Source organism: Mustela putorius, unplaced genomic scaffold (assembly GCF_011764305.1).
Source record: "Mustela putorius furo isolate JIRA1106 unplaced genomic scaffold, ASM1176430v1.1 tig00003859_pilon_pilon_pilon, whole genome shotgun sequence".
NCBI lineage: Eukaryota > Metazoa > Chordata > Mammalia > Carnivora > Mustelidae > Mustela > Mustela putorius.
In genome coordinates, this window is record NW_025422011.1 from 12,457,541 (window position 1) to 12,476,346 (window position 18,806).

Consider the following 18,806-nt stretch of genomic DNA (forward strand, 5'->3'; position numbering starts at 1 on the left):
GAGGCAGGCAGAGAGAGAGAAGGAAGCAAGCTCCCTGCTGAGCAGAGAGCCCGATGCGGGGTTCGATCCCAGGACCCTAAGATCATGACCTGAGCCGAAGGCAGAGGCTTTAACCCACTGAGCCACCCGGGCACCCCTGCCTCTGACCTTTTAAAGAGAATTAAAATAAGGGCAGAGTGCAAAGTTACATGAGAAAATAGTCCTTAGGAAAGTCAAGGTATAACTAATGGTAAAAAAAAAAGAAACCAAAGTTGGGCTTGAACTATGACCTCAAGATCAAGAGCTGTATGCTCCATCAACAGAGCCAGCCAGGTGTCCCACAGTGGTAAAATTTTTATAGGTTACGTAGGTGGCTTTAAAAATATTCCTTTTCCTGGGGCACCTGGCTGGCTCAGCCAGTGGAACATGTGACTCATGATCTCAAGGTTTTGAATTCAAGCTCCATGTTTAAATAGCTTGAAAAAAATAAAAAGACCACTTTTCCTAATTATATCTAAATGTTGCTAGATGATTTCTTTGTGATAAGCAACTGAAGAGACCCCAAAATCTAGAAGGATAAAGTGTTTGGCAGTCTGTAAGGATTAAGGTCTTGCTTATATCTGCATGATGTCTTAAAAGAAAGACATGAACACTCATATATACATTGTAACAATTTATACTTTCTAAACATTTAATTGGAAGGAATTACCAAATACATGTGGGTTTTAATCTCACTTCTGTAAAAATTATAAAACAAATACAATTTTAAAAATGGTCTTAAATAATAGGAAAATGCAATGTCTAGCAAAACAACAAGAACAGAATATTCAATTTTATTCTCAAGAGTAAAGTATATATTTGAGTTCCTGCAAAGAGAAAACAATTCACATCTACATCCACACCCACTCACATAAATGTGTGCAAACACACTCACTACAGAAGTTTATAGCTTATATTCTACTACATTCTTAAGGAAGATTGGTCATATATACAATTAGAAGAGATAGTTTAAGTTGAAATGATTACTTGCGGGGTTTTAGGTCCAGACATTAAGAGGTACAAGGGGTTGCTGGAAACTTTAGTCAGTATTATTTTAATAGCAGATGAGTAAATTAATTTTTCTAGGTTCTTGAACTATTATTTATTAACTCCAACACATTTTCAAGATAAATAATTATATGTAGTTATATACAGATAATTTAGCCATGAAAATGGATGTGCATACACTTCAGTAGCATGGGCAGTTTTATCAAGTTCTAGTGACTCCTAGATTTGAAGCCTATAGATTTGATAGTATAACCACCTTTGCAAATCCTTGTCATTGTAACTCTGTACCCTCTGAAGAACTAACTCCCAAGCAAGTGACTTTTTAATCCACTCTCATAAAAAAACATGACTGGCAGCAACTGTTAACAACTGAAACCTACACAAAATGGTGAATGCTATGCAATAATTTAAAATGCAAAACCAAGTGATTATACGGAGGTCACCAGTTTGTATCGAAGTGTCTGGTTTTATGATGTATTTCCAACCAACAAGAAATCCTAATAAAGAGTGGATCCAATATTCTGGCTTCAGATAATCTAATGATCAGAAATTCTTTTTTTTTTTATAGTCAACACAAGAAATCTACAACCTTTATCTGTACAAAGGATAGTTCACAAGTTCTAGCGATGACATCCATAACACAGACTTTCTGAATCATGAAAATAAACAAAAAAAAGTGCTCTCTTCTTTACTGCAAGGAGATGGAGTCCAAGTTTCTTATCAAACTGGTAATGATAAGATTCTTATCAAGCTGATAATGACCAAGTTCAGGTGCGAGATGACAACAGAACTGCTGTGGCGTCCTACACAGGTGCTTTATTTTTCCTTTGCTCCTTGCAGTTTGTCATTAAGGGCTGAAGTCTCTTCATGTCTCTTTGATCCAGGGAAAACGAACCATTCAAATAACAGGAATTTCCTACACAACTGTGGCGGGCTTAGTGAGATGGGAGCGACATAGACTTTTTAAACACTTGAAACCCTCTTGTTGGACCAGGATATGGTGGTGGTGGGGAAACATTGTGTTTTCTGGTCAGTGCCACTGCCTGTTCATAAGAAGGTAATCCTGTGTCCTCCATTGTAGGGGGTGACAGAGTCAAGGCAGCCTCCTCGGGTCTTCTGAAAATGATGGAGGGAGTATGCCTGCCCGTTCTTATGTAGGCGGCTGAAGAACTAAACAGAGAGACAGCATTTAGGTCCAGAAAGGCAGCATTTTTAAGTTAAAATGGCCATTTTAGAAAACCCAACTATTTTGATAAAAGCTGAACCAATTTATTTGTTTTATTTACTTATTTTTTAAAAAGTTTTTATTTATTTGAGAGAGAGAGAGAAAGAGAGAGAACCAGCAGGGCAGAGGGAGAGGGAGAAGCAGACTCCCAGCAGAGCAGGGCGCTCAACCCGGGGCTCCATCGTAGAACCCTGGGATTGTGACCTGAGCCGAAGGCAGACGCTTAACGAACTGAGCCACCCAGGTGCCCCTGAACCCAATTTATTAATATAACAACAGTTTTATTTTACCCATTACCTCTGAAAGAGTCTTGGTATAGAGGAAAGATTGAGAGCTTTGGAGTCAGACATGGATATGAAAGTGTATTTCATTTCATAGTTTCGTGACCAAAGGCAAGTTATCTGTCTCCCTTGAAGTAAAATGGGGACAATGATAGCTACCTCAACAGGGTTGTTTTGTGTGGATTCAGAAAAATGTCGTACGAAAAGCATCTAAGCAGTGCCTGGAACACTTGAACAAGGACTCAAAACATGCTAAATTCCCTTTTTCTCCCACTCCTAAATGAGAACTTTCTCAAAATAATGGTGTGAAACTGAATCCTTTTTTGTTGAAAGGCAGCATTACTCCAAGCCAAGGAGACTGATGTCGCAGATATAATCACGACAGGGGATGCCTCTCTCTCTCCTCTGCAGTCCTGATGCCTGGTCCGTCCCTCCTAAACAGTATTTCTCTCGTGTCCCTCTTCTCTACAAAAGCCTAACCTGCAGCCTACTTTCCACTGAGTCAAGTTCAACTCCCATGCCTCCTTTTTAAAATCTCCCTCATTCTAGTCTCACCTTATTTTTTACAGCTCTCTGCTCTTGCAAGGTTCTTTCTTTACCCTCCTTTATATATGCAATGAATTCTCTGTCCTTTCTTTCTCAGATTATTGTCTTTTCCCCACTCCACTGATCCAAGGCCAATAATTAACAACAAAAAAAATATGGCCTAGTTCAAGTCCCACCGTTTTCACAAAACTCTGTCAGCTACATTAGCCAATGAAAATTGAAATGCAATAAGGGGTCTGGTGTTTTGAGCCCGTGTTTTCCCTTCTCACTATTGAATTATGAATCATAACTTATACATTAGTAAATCAATCTGTTTAGACTGTAAAGTTGGCTGTCTGTGAAGTACTTACACATCGATTAAGTTCCTAGAACTATGGCTAATTAAGATAATGAAAATTCATAGGTAATCCCCAACTTCTCATTAATATTTACAATATTCTTCCTGGCAAGAGACAGTTAAGCAGACTCAAAATACTGTAAACTTCCCAAACTAAGGCAGTCCATTTGCACCTTAGAACACCTAAGGCCCATTTGCACCTCTCTCTCGGAGGTAATCATGAGGTATAAAACTGGAATAAAGGAAGAGAGGGTGACTGCAGAGAGAGAGAAATGAAGAAGATCTGTGTAAATCTAGGAACTGAATTGTCAGCCCATCAATAGTTGGGGGGTGACTGAGAGCATCCCTCAAAAGTTTACTTAGAGGGGTCAACACAATTCCTCCTCTGTCAGAATCTGGAACAGATCCCTGGTAGTCTAGTCACTTGCCACATTCATTTACTTATGACAAAAAGTTCTATTTATTTGCTTGTATGGAACAGGAGAGACAAATGTTGTAGTTGAACCAATAAACTTTTCCATGTCAACTTCCAAATGTATGATATAGAAACAATACCATAATTACATCGAAGTTGTTAAATAATCTCCATGGTGATTTCTTACACACATCTTAAATGATTGATATCAGGAAGTATGCACTAATAACAACTCAGACAAACAAACATCATAGTATGCCTATTTCCCTCCATAACATATAGGAACAAAGAAATGAGAAGATCTTGTTTTCCATTTCTTGGCATGTTTTGACAGAGGAATGAGACAAACTTTTCTGACATTGATCTTATTTTTTACTCTTTTCTTCTCAAATATTTCCTCACCCTTCCCCCACCTCCAGACTTGCAAAATACAAAAAGAGAACAAAAAACTCTGCTGGAAGAACTTGGGATAATAGATGAAAAGTATTAGTTAGTGTTAAAAGTTAATCCCAAAATAAGAGAATGTCTTATAAACCTAGTGTTTAACATCTCCTAAAATCAAAGATTGCTCTGAGGATCACATTGAGACAATAGATGTAAAAATGATCTCTGATTTGTATAGCATTATGCTGTACCAACATTAAGTATAACTAATCTTGCTTTTAAAATAAGAGATATTTAGGGGTGCCTGGGTGGCTCAGTCAGTTAAGTGTCCCACTCTTGGTTTGGACTCAGGTCATGATCTCAGGGTCATGAGATCAACCCCTGCATCAGGCTCTGCACTCAGCATGGAGTCTGGTTAAGATTCTCTCTCTCCCTCTCCCTTTACCCTCCCCCTAAAATAAATAAATAAAGTCTCAAAACAAAATAAGAGATATTCAGGGTTTTTAAATTTTACAATTACACAGAAAACATACATAATAGTGGCACTGCTTTGCTCCCTGTACCTTTGAATTCTGCTTCTAACCTACAGCAGGAAAGAAGCTACATTTCAGAGAAAAAAGGCCTATGGTAAGAAGATGTAGTGGTGCAGAAAAGTAGAAAAAAGAAGCAAAGCACAGAGAAGAGAGAAGAAAATACCATGCATGAGGACCCTGAATGATGGCTGTGCTATCACAGACCTTGAGCCCAGTTATTAAGCATGAGGCTATACATGAAATTTTTGGTGAGACTTATGAATGGGGAGGAAAAGAAATATAAAAGGCAAGAAGAGTTTTGAAGACAAATTTTGCCTGATCTTCATGAGTCTGAGGGTTTCCAGGAAGTCCTGGAAACCTCCTCCACTTGTAGAGAAAGCCACACTGAATAAAATTTCAAAGGTCCTAGAAAATGGAAAAGCCTTATTCATTTCCTATGTGTTAAATAAGAGAAGTTAATAAAAGTCTCTCAGCTTAAAAGATGATGGCTTAGGAACAATTAAACAAGTTCATATTTACTTTCTCTCATTTCTCACATTTTTATAGGATTTACAGAGGTCTCTGATGAACTCCTTTGTCCATGCCTACAGGTCATATTAATGCCTCATGGAACTGTTCAGGAATTTCAGTTTGGGACGAGAATTACAATTATGTTGCCCCTGTCCTCTGTCTTCTTTCCGGCATGTCTTCTTTCTGTGCTTTTGCTATGGGTACCCCTTAAGGCTCTGTCCTTTTCCATCTTTTCTTTCATCACACTCAGAGAACTTGCTTATTCTCATGGCTTCCATTTTTGTTTTTGTTTTTAAAGTAATCTTTACACACAGTGTGGGGTTTGAACTCACAACCCCGAGAGCAAGAGTCACATAATCTACTGATGAGCCAGCCAGGTGCCACATGGTTTTAGTTTTATCCTCTAATAGATGAATCTTAATTCCATGTCCACTGCCCCAAAGTCTTACCTTACCATAAAGAAAAAAAATTTTTATAGTGGTAAAGTGCATATAACATTTAACCATTTTTAAGTGTGTGACTCAGTAATATTAATTAAATTCACAATGTGGTGCTGCCATCACCTCGGTCTCTATACCCTTTTATCACCTGGTCACAATCACGAGCTTTTCTCAGAATTTGAAAGTATAACTAGGGATATGTAGGCATCAACTTCAAATAGGCTGTTTAGCACCAGGCACTTTTTTTTTTTTTTAATAAGGTTATTTTTACACTTACTCATCTACTTACTGAGAAGATAATAGAGATGATAGAGAATAACTTTTTATTTTAATGAGGATGTTCAGTTCTATTGTCCAAACAATTGAGGCTTTTATGAATTTTTATCAAGCTTTATTAATGGGCTATTATCTTCATGTGGTAACCATTTTATTTTATTCTTCTTTATTTAATTTAAAGTCTCAATAAAAATAGTTGGAATTTAAAAGCTAGTTACACTGTTTCTATTTGGATTGCCACATGGCTAGATCTGCTAACCCTGCTACTTAGAGTAAATGATGGGACTTCCTACCTCTGGAAACAACATGGGGACACATATCTACTTCCTCCTTGAGAAGGAAATATTAAAAAATCAACCTGACGCTTGTGAATCCTCTTGTATTCTTTTGAAGGATCTTAGGAATAGCATCATCTTGTTGTATAGGTAAGTGTTAAATTAGGCAACCAAACGACGGTCACAGACCAGAGGGGACTGGAGAGACAATGACAACTAAATGCAGTACGGTATCTTAACCGGGTCCTGGAGCAGAAGGACGACAGGAATGGCAAAACTGGTGAAGTCTGAATAAGGTCTGGAGTTTATTTATTTATTTTTAAAGATTTTATTTATTTGACAGACAGAGATCACAAGCAGGCAAAGAGGCAGGCAGGCTCCCTGCTGAGCAGAGAGCCCGATGTGGGACTCAATCCCAGGACCCTGGGATCATGACCTGAACCTAAGGCAGAGGCTTTAATCCACTGAGCCACCCAGGCGCTCCAAAGTCTGGAGTTTAGTTAATAATAATGTACCAGTGTTGCCTGGTTTGTTTTACAAATGCACTGTGGGAATATGAGATGTTCACGATGAGGGAAACTAGGTGAAGGACGGGAGGATGGGAATGCTCTGTGTGATCTTTACAACCTTCCTGTATACCTAAAATTATTCCAGAGTAAAATGTTTATTTAAAAAATAGGCAGCCATAGGGGTGCCTGGGTTGCTCAGTGAGTGAAAGCCTCTGCCTTTGGCTCAGGTCATGATCTGAGCATCATGGGATCAAGCACCGCATCTGGCTCTCTGCTCAGCAGGGAGCCTGCCTCCCCCCCGCCCCCGCCTGCCTCTCTGCCTATTTGTGATCTCTGTGCCAAATAAATAAATTAATAAAATCTTCAAAAAAATATAGGCAGCCATTTTTATCCATTTTAAAATAACAATATAGAATGTATAATAGTGAGTTCAATATTTTTATTTGGTACTTACCTGGGATATTGTTGTCTGTTACACTTGGTGATACAAAGATAGTAACCAAGTAAACCAAAAATAACCAAAAACACTCCAGCAGCAATTAATCCAGTCAGAAGGCCCATGACATCAACTTTCTCTCTGTTAGCATCTTAAGAGAAATCAATAAAATAATGTAGGTATAACAACTGAAAAGCACTGCGTATGATTTCAATAACTATAACACTGGATCCAAGCATACTATTAAGAATCTATTAATACTGCTTTCTTTAAAAAGTCTTTGTGTTAGCAATAAAAATTTGTAAATACCGCTTCCTAAAAGCCCTAGTTATAGTTTCACTTATTTTATTTTTTAAGATTTTATTTATTTATTTGAGAGAGCGAGAGAGAGAGCATGAGTGGGGGGTTGTAGGCAGGGGAGAGGAGGAAGAAACAGGGTCTCCTGCTGAGCAGGAAGCCCCATATGGGGCTCAATCCCAGGACCCTGGGATCATGACCTGAGCCAAAGGCGTTTAACCAACTGAGCCACCCAGTTGCCCCCAAGTTTCATTTACTTTAAAGAGGTCATATTAAATGGATAGCATTCAAGACCAAACATATTCTGGGGTCCCTGGTTGGCTTAGTCAGAAGGGCATGCAACTCTTGATCTCAGGGTCATGAGTTTGAGCCCCATGATGGGTGTAAAGATACTAAAAAAATAAACTTAAAAAAAAAAAAGACTCAACATATTCTTTTTCAACTAGGCACATTTTGGTATTAAATACAGAGATAACTATACTAAGCAACACGAGCAGAGCAATGTAATAAAGTCCTCCTCATAGCTGGGGCTCCACCTGAGGGGAATGAAGGAAGATCTGGCAAAAAAAGACCAGACTAAAAAGGAGCTAGAGATGATAATACAGATAAAATAAAGATCTCCCCTCTATAGAACTTATTTAATTCTAACACTCTTAATTTATCCAGTAGCAGAAGTATTCCATTTACTTGTAATGGTAAAAAGGAAAAAAACATTAAGCTTACTACTTGCAACTAATGGAGTCCTACTTTTATTCTGTGCAAGTCTTGACTTAGCTGAGTTGTTTAAAACACCTTTAAGCCTATTATCTCATTTCCCTAGTATCTCACCAAACTTGATTTTCAGTGTGTAAAGATGAATGTGGCTTCCTCCATCTTAGATAGCCCAATGTATAATTGAGAAATCATCCCAGGATTTACAAGGCATGTATGTTGAGCAATAGCCAAACTCAAACAATGAAACTAAAATGTATTATAATAGAGAAAGGGTGGGAAGAACATCAAATTTCATCAATTCTTGCCTTACCTGATTTTGTGGTTGGTCCTTTGACCGAATATTCTTTCCAGAATGCCATCTAAGAGAAAGGTATATTTTCCAAGTTTATTTCATTGTTCTATTATCATTTCATGGGATCCCAATGACCTGGACTGGGGTGGTAAATTCTTGGCATGTGCCACAGATAGGATATTAGTTTATTCAAGCTGGAGGGCATTACTCACTCTAATTAAAGCATTGCCACCTACCGCTGTTTCTTCTGACTCTGGAATTGGTCAGGGGATGACTGCCCATGCTAGCTCTCTACTACTGTCCCCTGCCCCTCTTCCTTCACCTGCTCAGAGTCCCTGTTCAAAGTCCCCACTGGCATCCCCCAAAACTATCACATTAGTCGATGACAGCACCAAAGGCGGGGGCTAAAGGAGTGGACCCATTACCAAGTTTGGAAAGGAGTCTGAATTTCTCTGTGCTCAGTGTGCCCTGGGTTTGCCAGGAGATTTTATTGAAAGGGGTTGATTTGGGGAAAGACATCCCTAGATTCTTTCAGTGTCATCTGAGAGAACGAGGCAGATTTTAAGGAACCATAATAAAAAATCATAAAATGAGTTTAAAAAAAAAAGAATAAAATTTCAACTGGCACAACAACACAGTATAGACTTTGTTTTCCCTCTCCAGAAGATGTGGCAGATATTAGCAGAGATTGAGGGCCTGGGTACAATATTGGGAGAAAAAAGAACTAAGTTCCATTAATGTCTGCATTTGAAGAATAAGAATCTTATTACTTGTTCTTATTGACCAAAGAGTACAGTGGAATTCTTGAGGAAGGGGAAAAGGTGCTGTGCTTATTTAATTTATAAAAGTAAAGAATCTGAGTCACTTAACATTCTTTAAGAATATGCCAGATTATAACAGGGACCATGCTGTTTGTTTGTTTTATACTGTTCCAAGATTAATGGACAGATTAATTATATTTCAAAGGAGAACTTCTAAAAGCTTCTCCCTTAAATTACACAGCTAGACCAAACAATAAACTCCTGAATGCAGAGACTATATATATAATTTATATCCTCAGTCTCTGGCAGAGCACTTGGCACATACTAAATTGTTAATAAATACAGTAATCAGAAATGATAAGGTCACTGGTAGAAAAAATTGCTCTGAGTCTAGAATGATTGAAGCCTGAGTCACAGAACTAAATCAAAGAATATCCTAAAATGTAATTCACTCCACTTTATGATTGTTTGTAGATATAATAAACATCTACACACACAAAATCACAACACAACTGATAATTTGCCGATTGCTGTAAGTTCAATTTAATTAAGTGTAAAGCCAAGTCTAAATAGGTTAATTAGCATCTTAAGGAGGTATAAAGGGATAACAGGTATAAAATCTCAATTTTATTTAAAGCATAAAATCTCTGATGACTGAAAGTGCCATTTTCTTAAGTGTGATTTAATAAATTTCCAGCCAATTAACATTGTCAGCCAAATTACCGTTTTATCTTCATCCACAAAAATTTCTCTGGCTTCTTCATAATTACAAAGTTCTTCTATGCATTCTCTTTCTAGGTCACCGGGAGTAAAGAGCTCCAAATCAAATCTATTATACAGCAGGTGTCTATGTATGAAAAGATTTGCTTCTTTTTTTGCTGTGAAGACTAATAAAGAAATAGAAAGATTTCAAAGTTGATATAAATAGGACAGAACATTCCTGTTTCAACTGTGGAAAAACTGAATAATTCTTATGATGTAAAATTATACCAAACTTTTTCGGTATGGTTTAAAAATGTTTTTTTTTTAAATTTTATTTGTTTACTTGAGAGAGAGAGAGAGACAGAGCACAAGTTGGGGCAGCACAAGCAGAGGGAGAAGCTGTCTCCTGGCTGAGCGGGGAGCAGGCTACAGGGCTCAGCCCAGGACCCCTGAGATCATGACTTGATCTGAAGGCAGCTGCTTAATGGACTGAGCCACCCAGGTGTCCCTGTATGATTTTAAATTCTGACAAAAAGAAATGGCAGCAGTAAAAATAATGTTAAATATGAAATACAAATATTAACATAAGCCCAGAAAACACTTGAGTTGGTTATGTCCAAAATTATTTGCATAAATGAAAATTATTTAAATATCACTCTTCCCTCTAGACAATTACATTTTCAAGAAATGACAGGTCAGACTCTTCTACTTCTAAAGGGATGGCTCTCCATTATCTTGACTGAGAAAAAGATGGGCAGAGTATTGTACTAAAAGCTTGCAAAATTTTAAACTTCTAAGTTAATAGAATTATAAGGCAATTATAAGGTTAATTAGCAGACATTCAGACATTCCTAAACAAGTAGCTGGCTCTTTCTCCCCATCCGCCAAAGATGGGCCTACAGTGTTTCATAAGATTCCCTCTACCTTTTCTGGGAAGGTAAATGGTAAACGTGACAGCATTAAGCACGGGGTAACACAAAACCAAAATATCCCTCCATGGCAGCATTTCCAAAACCCACAATCTTTAAACTCATTCTGGTATCGCACAAAGAACGCTTAAGAAATCTTGCTCCAGATCACATTACCAAGACTGGAATTCAGAAACTCGCTGCAAACTGCATCAAATGCTTAAAAGAACTTGGTGTTTCGCCCTGCTAACCATTACTATGGAAGAAGAATATATTAAAGTGGGCAACTGAGAGACAGCTCAGGACTGATGATGGAGCAGGGGCTGAAAGACTAATTTTGATTTGTGAATGACCTCTGCTTCGCCATTTATTCTTAGCCCCGCGAGAACAGTCACACCTTGTCCGAGATATTTTTTTTTTCCATTGGTCAATCATTTTTCCAAACAGATCTGAATCTTATAGAGCTGTTTTGTTCAATACAGTAGCTACTAGGCACATATGGTTATTGAGCACTTGAACTATGGCTATTATGAATTGAGACATATGTCTCTAGTATGAATTCATACATATACTATGTATGAATTATACTTATGTAAGATATACACTGGATTTGGAAGACTTAATTAAAAAGTAAAATATCACAATGTTTAATATTGCTTATATTTGGAAAGGGTATTTTAGATATAATGTGTTAGATCAAATATATATTATATATATATATATATATATATAATATTACCAATTCTTTTTACCTTTTTAAAAGGATTTATTTATTTATTTTTCGAGAGAGGGAGAAAGAGAGTGTACGCACACAGGGTGGAGAGCAGAGGGAGATGGAAAGGTAGTCTCAAGCAGACTCTGCCGAGCGCAAGCCTGGTGTGGGGCTTGATCCCATGACCCTGAGATCAGGACCTGAGCTGAAACCAAGAGTCCGATGCTTAATGAACTGCACCACCCAGGGATCCTTCTTTTTACATTTTTAATGTGGCTATTAGAAAGTTTTAAACTCATTATGGGGTTTACATTATATTTCTATTGGCCTGCACTATTCCAGCATATACATTTCTGAGTTATAAATAACATATATGGGCTATTTGAGCCAAAGGCGAAGCTAGAATGCGATCACTGGTGATAGCTGTTTTAAGAACAGTGTGATTAACCAGTGTGGTAAACTCTTTCTATTCTTTCTTCTCCCTTGTCTTCTTATAGATTGGATGCTACCACCAAATGGAGACAAAATGAAGAATTTTCCAAGTCACCATCACCTCTCCTTGGGGGTCTCATCATGGCCCTCTAAGGGGTCACCTTACTCCCCTCCAGTCTGTTTCTAACATTGTGCTGTAGCTATACTGGCTTCCAATGCGCCTGGTTCTCTCCTGCTTTTGTTTTGTACCAGCTGTTTCCCCTGAAGAGAACTTTCTTCTTCCACCTCCTTCTGGATTTTTGTTCAATGTTACCTTGAAACCTCATCCGCACCCACCCACCTCTGGCGCTCCGTGTCCCTATTACACTCCACTTCTCTCCACAGCATGCACCAGCCTCTGGTGTGTTCTGCGTGTTACCACTCGCTTGTTACCACTGTTCCCCTCACTAGAAGAAAAATTCCACTAAAGTATGCACACATGTGGTACCTGACACATATGAGGTACTCAAAAAATGATTCACTAAATGAATGAATGAACTCAACTTTTCTACATTGGGAAGAAATTCTCAGACCTAAATTCTACCAGTGAGAGCAATTCATAGGTATAGTCTGGGACTATTCAGCTTGTAGTAGGCTTAAAGTACTAAACCAGTGATGGAAGTAACTCATGGCCTGCCTAAGTTAGCTGTCCTTACTACATGGAATCTAATTTCAGAATGGAGAATTAGAAAGTTGCTTCTGTAAAGCTATAATCTCAGATATGGCCAGAACTTTACAATTTATTGGCGGAGAAAGTAGTGCCAAATTTTTCAAGATCCGTCTTCCCTTCAAGTAGGTTATCTGAATTCTAAAAATACTCTGTGCCCTTCAGATGGGACTCAATAGAACTATTTTCAACCATAAAGTAAGAAAGAGTAAGTAAGAAAGAGAGAGTAAGTAAGTAAGAAAGAGAATCATAAACATTTTTATTGTTCCTGAAATGATACTTACGCTAGTTAAAAGTCTTCACCCCTGAATTAAATGTGCCCTCCAGGGGCTGCTGTGTGTCACTTCCCTGACTGTGAAACTTCTGATTCAGTCAGGGATTAACTTTAGATCTTCAGTGCTTTATTAAATTTTCCCCTGTCTCTCTTTTGATTGTGAAGGACCCCAGGTCAGAACTATAGTATAGCCTATAAGTTTTAACATTCTTTTAATAACCAGCTTATGCTAACTAAGAAACTGTGGCCAGCTGACCATAGATAAGGGAGTCAGCAAGCAGCATAACAGGATAACGAATAGCAAAAATCTGTGTTTAACCCAGCTGTTTCTGGCTTCTGTATAATAATGCTTCTAATGCTTTGCTAAGAAATGAAAAATTGCTTAAACCCTCGTTCGCTGTGTAATCAAATAAAGTTATACCCTTCCCCTGTTAAGAATTTCCCCTACTACTAAGTAAAATTGATAAGGGTTGCCTCCCGTACCAAGGCCGGAGACGCAACCCGTACCAAGGCCGGAGACGTACGGTTCAGCACGTACGCTAGCTGGAGACGTGCGGTTCAGCACGTATACAGATAAAGGTTAGAAACGTGCAATTCAACACGTACCCTCTACTGTACACTACCTGAACGGTGACTGGCCAGAATGTATGGTTGGTTTTAAAGGATTGGCTACCTGTGTGTAGGCCTTACTGTAATGCTTTGAAATTACTGGCTAGAAAAGTGAGGGCTCTGATGTAATGGACTGTAAAATTCTATATTAAGGGACTCCTGAAACAGATCGGGGCTCTCAGGCACTGACCCATCCTGGTCAAGTGTCCCTGGGAGTCCGAGCATGCCCGAATAAAATCCTCTTGCTTATTGCATCCAGTGGTCTGTGAGTGCGTCCTTGGGTACGGGTCCTCTAGGGTCTTTCAATTGTAGGAGGACTATTGTCCTTTCTTTGTTACTGGGATCCCAAGGAACTCTGAATTTGTTTGTTTTCCAAAGAAGCACCCAGAACTTCCAGTGAGAAGTCCTATTTTCCCTTTGGCTCCTGCTGGAGGATACACAGACCTCAAACCTTTTGTATTTGCCTCCTCAGGTTCTCTTCCCATTTCTTTTCTTTTTCTTTCTTTCTTTCTTTTTTTTTTTTTTTTAAGATTTTATTTATTTATTTGACAGACAGAGATCACAAGTAGGCAGAGAGGCAGGCAGAGAGAGAAGGGGGCTCCCTGCTGAGCAGAGAGCCTGATGTGGGGCTTGGTCCCAGGACCCTGAGATCATGACCTGAGCTGAAGGCAGAGGCTTAACCCACTGAGCCACCCAGGTGCCCCTTCTCTTCCCATTTCTGTTTCTGACATTTTAGGCCATCCCAAGATGCTGTCTGTGCATTCTACTCTTTCAAGCCCACCAACCCAGATATTCCATTCTCTTCCTCTCTCCTGACCCTCCATGTTTTCTAAATAAATTCCTTTTGAGTCATTTGAACTCCACCCTTGGGCTTTATCAGAATTCAGCTGGAGGTCCCTTATTTTCCTGGTTACTTTTCATATCACCACTTACTATTGGCTTCTGTGTCATACAGCTTTCTGGAGACAGAGTGACTGCTACTTACTCTTTGCTCTTAAGCTCTCTGTTCCTACCTCTGTCACAGAGCTTACAGAGATGATCTCTTTATTTCTTGCCTTCTTATCAGATGAAGAGGTTCTCCAGGGCAGGGATTATAGTCTTTTCATTGCTCTATCTCCAGTACTTAGATTAGGGCCTAGCACATAGTATGTGTTAATAAAGTCATTACTAACTGAACACTCAACTTTAAAAATAGATAGGATTCCTCATTTACATTCCTCATAGATCTTTCCAGCCATCTGCTGTCAAATATGATCTCTGAATTCCTTCCATAGTTTTTGATGTCCTGGAGAATGTCTTTTATGTCTGCATTATGTGTATCGGTGAATATACTCACCAGCATACTGGGGATCAGCATCTGCTCCCACTGAGTAAGGACCGTCAGTCTTATATATGAGTGGACTTACATATGTGGTAGAACTTGGGAGGTAACAAGAAGGATCTCCTTCCAAAATCTCTCCCTTGTTTAATTAGCTAGCTTATCCAATTCCCTAGAATTCTGCCATCAGTGTTTGGTTCCTTTGGGTTAAGATGTCCTATCTTAAAATACACACATATGCACACACACACACCCACCTGGAAGGTTTAATACACCAAGCTGTATTAGTCATTAATGAGTTATCCAGGAGTATTAGTGTAACAGATCCTCTCCAAATGGAAATGAGCTGAGAGTAGATCTGATGAAACGGATTAAGGGACAGGAATGTGCGGGGTTAGGGAAGCACAATGACCAGGCAAGGGAAGGATGCTAAAGCCAAAGCCATTTTTTTTTCCTTTTTTGGTTCTGGTTTCTAGGTTAGACTTTTAAAATGTGGACAGGAACCAGTCTGTTTATGACTTGAAATCCACAAGGGATGAAATTCTAGGTTAGCAAGACCCAAACCTAATCTTCCACAAGCATCTGACTTCACCCCGATAACCAGACAAGTTGATGTCAAAAAGGACCTCAGTGATCATTCCACTCCTCACCTCCATCATTTTACAAAGGAAGAAATTCAAGCACAAAGGGGTTAAGTAACTTGCCCCGGTGTCTAATAACAAGTCCAGACTAGATCCTGGATTCCCTGTCCATCTTTCCAGGAAACACAAGTAATTAGGCTCTTTATAATTACCACACAGCCTCATCTAGAAAAAAGGCACTCACTGCTTTTCAGAAGTTTCCATTCAGCGAACCACAAACCAGGTCTTAAATATATATTTATCAAAAGTAACTCATAGAAATAAATTTGTATAAATTGTACCTAACATAACCACAACATTGCCAAACAGACCACAAATTAAACTAGAGGAGATTTGAAGGATTCTGTGATTGATGTGGGCATGTCATTTCAAAGACTACACTTTCTCCTTTGAGATCTCTAATACCTGTCTCGACATTCCAGGGGGTTGCTCGGAGACGCGAGCCCTGCTTACCTTCTTCTCCAGCATGCCCGGACTCCTTCGGACTCCTTGTGCAATGAGGAAACGCGAGGGTAACTGCGGGCAGCTGGCTGAGTAGAACCAGAAGTGTAAACATAGTCTGGTAACTGTCAAACAAACTGAAACAAACAAAATAACAAGAAAAAAATTTAAAAAGTCCCTGGCTCAGCACTTTCGAGTTGCTGGGGGGTTGAGTCACCGACTTGCCGCGCTCCAAACAACCGCGCGACTGCGCCCGGCCCGCGGGTTTCGGTCGCCCGGCCCGACCCGCGCCCGGGAAAGCCCGAGAGTGCCTAAGGGACAAATGCCGCGCCCCGGGACTCTGCCGACGGCTGAGCGGACACCGGTGGCCGCGGGCGGCCCTCGGCCTTCCCTTCCAATCGGGCCGGGCGCGCCGAGGTGGCCCCTCCGAGAGACCCATTCCCCCGCCCGAGCCCAGCCGCCGGGCCCCGCACCTGCGGCTCCGGGCGCATGTTCCAGCAGCTCCCGGGCCGGAGCCCCGTCCTTGGCTAGTCCCTGGGGCCGCCAGACCCTCCGTCTCGGCGCCCCCCAAATCTCAGGGACAGTCCTGGCCTCCCGCGTTGGGGCGGAGGAGGCGCCTGGGGTCCGCGGAGGGGCGCCGGGTCCACGCGAGGACGCGGCCGTAAGTTCCTGCGGGGCTCCCGGGATGCGGGGCGCTCAGCTGTGGGAGAGGGTGGAGGCGGTTACCTGGGGAGCACCTGGCCGCGCTCCTCCCCCCGGGGGCCGGTCTACCTGCGGCGGGCGGGCAGTCGGCAGGTGCTTCCAGAGCCGCCGCGGCTTCTGCCGGGAGCCTCGAGCGAGTCCGGCCGCCTGCAGCCAGTTCGGGCCCCGCCCTGTGCGCGGGTGGCGGGTTTCGGACTGGTCTCTCCACCCGGCGCTGCTGGAGAATTCAGGGGGCATTTTCAGTTCTCTGTGCTAAGCAGAGCGCCCCCCGCCCCTCATCCCGCGGGCATTTCGCTTTGGGTTTTTCACTGTGCACCAAGATCCTGTGAAGAGGTCTCCTAGGTCAAAACTAATTCCATGATGGTAATAAGACAAGATTTGCCTTTTTCGCTTTCCTTGTGTCATGACTGTACAGTGGAAATTTCCAGAGGCCATTTGACATGAATGATGTCATCACTTTGCTAATAGAATGGGTATTCTGTGTTTTCTAGTATGTTCTATGGCTGTAGGCTTAAGTATCATTATGTACCTTTTTATAGAGATTAATAAAATTTTTATGTTCTCAGTAATTCTGTAATTAGCTCTTTGGTCACACCTGTCAGGATAGTGATAACCTCACTATTTTCAAATCAATGGTTATCTTGACATCTTGAACTTTTCTTCGAGTTTATGAGGAAACATAACAAAAAAGTACACCGTTTGTCTTGATTTGAGATAATATTTTGAAAATATCTTAGTATCAATATGTGACATGATAAATATCATTAGGTAGAATTCAAATAAGTAAAGGGTCTTTAGGACCCTTGATAGCCTTTTTTTTTTTTTTAAGATTTTATTTATTTATTTGACAGACAGATCACAAGTAGGCAGAGAGACAGGCAGAGAGAGGAGGAAGCAGGCTCCCTGCTGAGCAGAGAGCACGATGCAGGGCTCCATCCCAGGACCCTGGGATCATGACCTGAGCCGAAGGCAGAGGCCCTAGCCCACTGAGACACCCAGGTGCCCCCCTTGATAGCCTTTAAGAGTATAAGGAGGTCACAAGGTAAGAGTTTGGGAATTGCTGCCTCAAGTAATGAAGGCAGCAGGTGGACAGAGGACTTGTGCCAGGTAACATTTATATCCTTCCTTGTCCAAATGACATGTTAACATTCTTTGAAACATTCTTTGAGATTTCATGCTTTGATCAAAGTGGCTTGGAACTTACCGGAAATCAGAGGGAACATTTTTCCCCCTTTCTAGTTTTTTTTTTTTTTAAGCTATTATTTATTTATTTGACAGAGATACAGCGAGAGAGGGAACACTAACAGGGGGAATGGGAGAGGGAGAAGCAGGCTTCACACTGAGCAAGGAGCCCCATGGGGGGCTTGAATCCAGGATCCTGGGATCATTACCTGAGCCGAAGGCAGCTGATTAACAACTGAGCCACCGAGGTACCCCCCCATTCTAGTTTTTAATTCAGTTTCCATCCAATTCTTTTTTCTCCCCATAAAGACTATTGCCTATTTTATCCTAATTATTTAGAATTGAATTAATTCTTCCTAGGTTTTCTGCAGAAATTTTGTCTTCATTGATTCCTTCAAGATAGTGCTCTTTCTTTTTCCTTCTCCCAATTTCTTTATCCTTGGTTTCCATGTGTCCACCTTGTCTCTAACCTGTTTTCTTTCTTTCTTTTTCTTTTTCTTTCTTTCTTTTTTTTTTTTTTTTGAGAGCTTATTTATTTATTTGAGATAGAGAGTGCACAAGACAAGGAACAGAGGGAGAGGGAGAAGATGTCTCCCCCACTGAACAGGGAGCCCAAAGAGGGGCTCAATCCCAGGACCCTTGGATCATGACCTGAACCAAAGGCAGACGCTTAACCAATGAGCCACCCAGGTGCCCTTCTACCTTGTTTCTATGATAGATCCTTCTTCTCCTCTTTAATCCTTTTGTTGTTTTAAAGCAATGGCATCAGAAGAAGAGACCAGAAATGATTTGTGTTTGACATTCTAGAACAGGAAGCAGCTTGATCAGAGCACTCATTCTCCTGCTTATTTTCATTCATTTAGCCAAACTACATCACTAAGCCCTGTGGATACAAAGATAAACACCATGGTCTCTGTTTTGG

General features: G+C 40.4%; 1 protein-coding gene across 2 annotated transcripts; it reads right to left on the reverse strand.

The window, feature by feature from the left end:
- Positions 1-656: 656 nt before the first annotated feature.
- On the reverse strand, positions 657-16,863 carry PRRG4 (proline rich and Gla domain 4). 2 transcript variants are annotated; one of them, XM_004755934.3, is made up of 6 exons: positions 16,727-16,863; positions 16,013-16,137; positions 9,981-10,144; positions 8,515-8,563; positions 7,212-7,344; positions 657-2,196 (listed from the first exon to the last, which is right to left on the reverse strand). In XM_004755934.3, exons 2-6 carry the CDS (start codon positions 16,113-16,115, stop codon positions 1,962-1,964), a joined length of 684 nt encoding a protein of 227 aa, XP_004755991.1. In that variant the 5' UTR covers positions 16,116-16,137; positions 16,727-16,863; the 3' UTR covers positions 657-1,961. The 2 variants fall into 2 exon arrangements, with proteins under 2 accessions (XP_004755991.1, XP_004755990.1); XM_004755933.3 differs by lacking the exon at positions 16,727-16,863 and adding an exon at positions 16,474-16,611.
- Between the last annotated feature and the right edge of the window lie 1,943 nt (positions 16,864-18,806).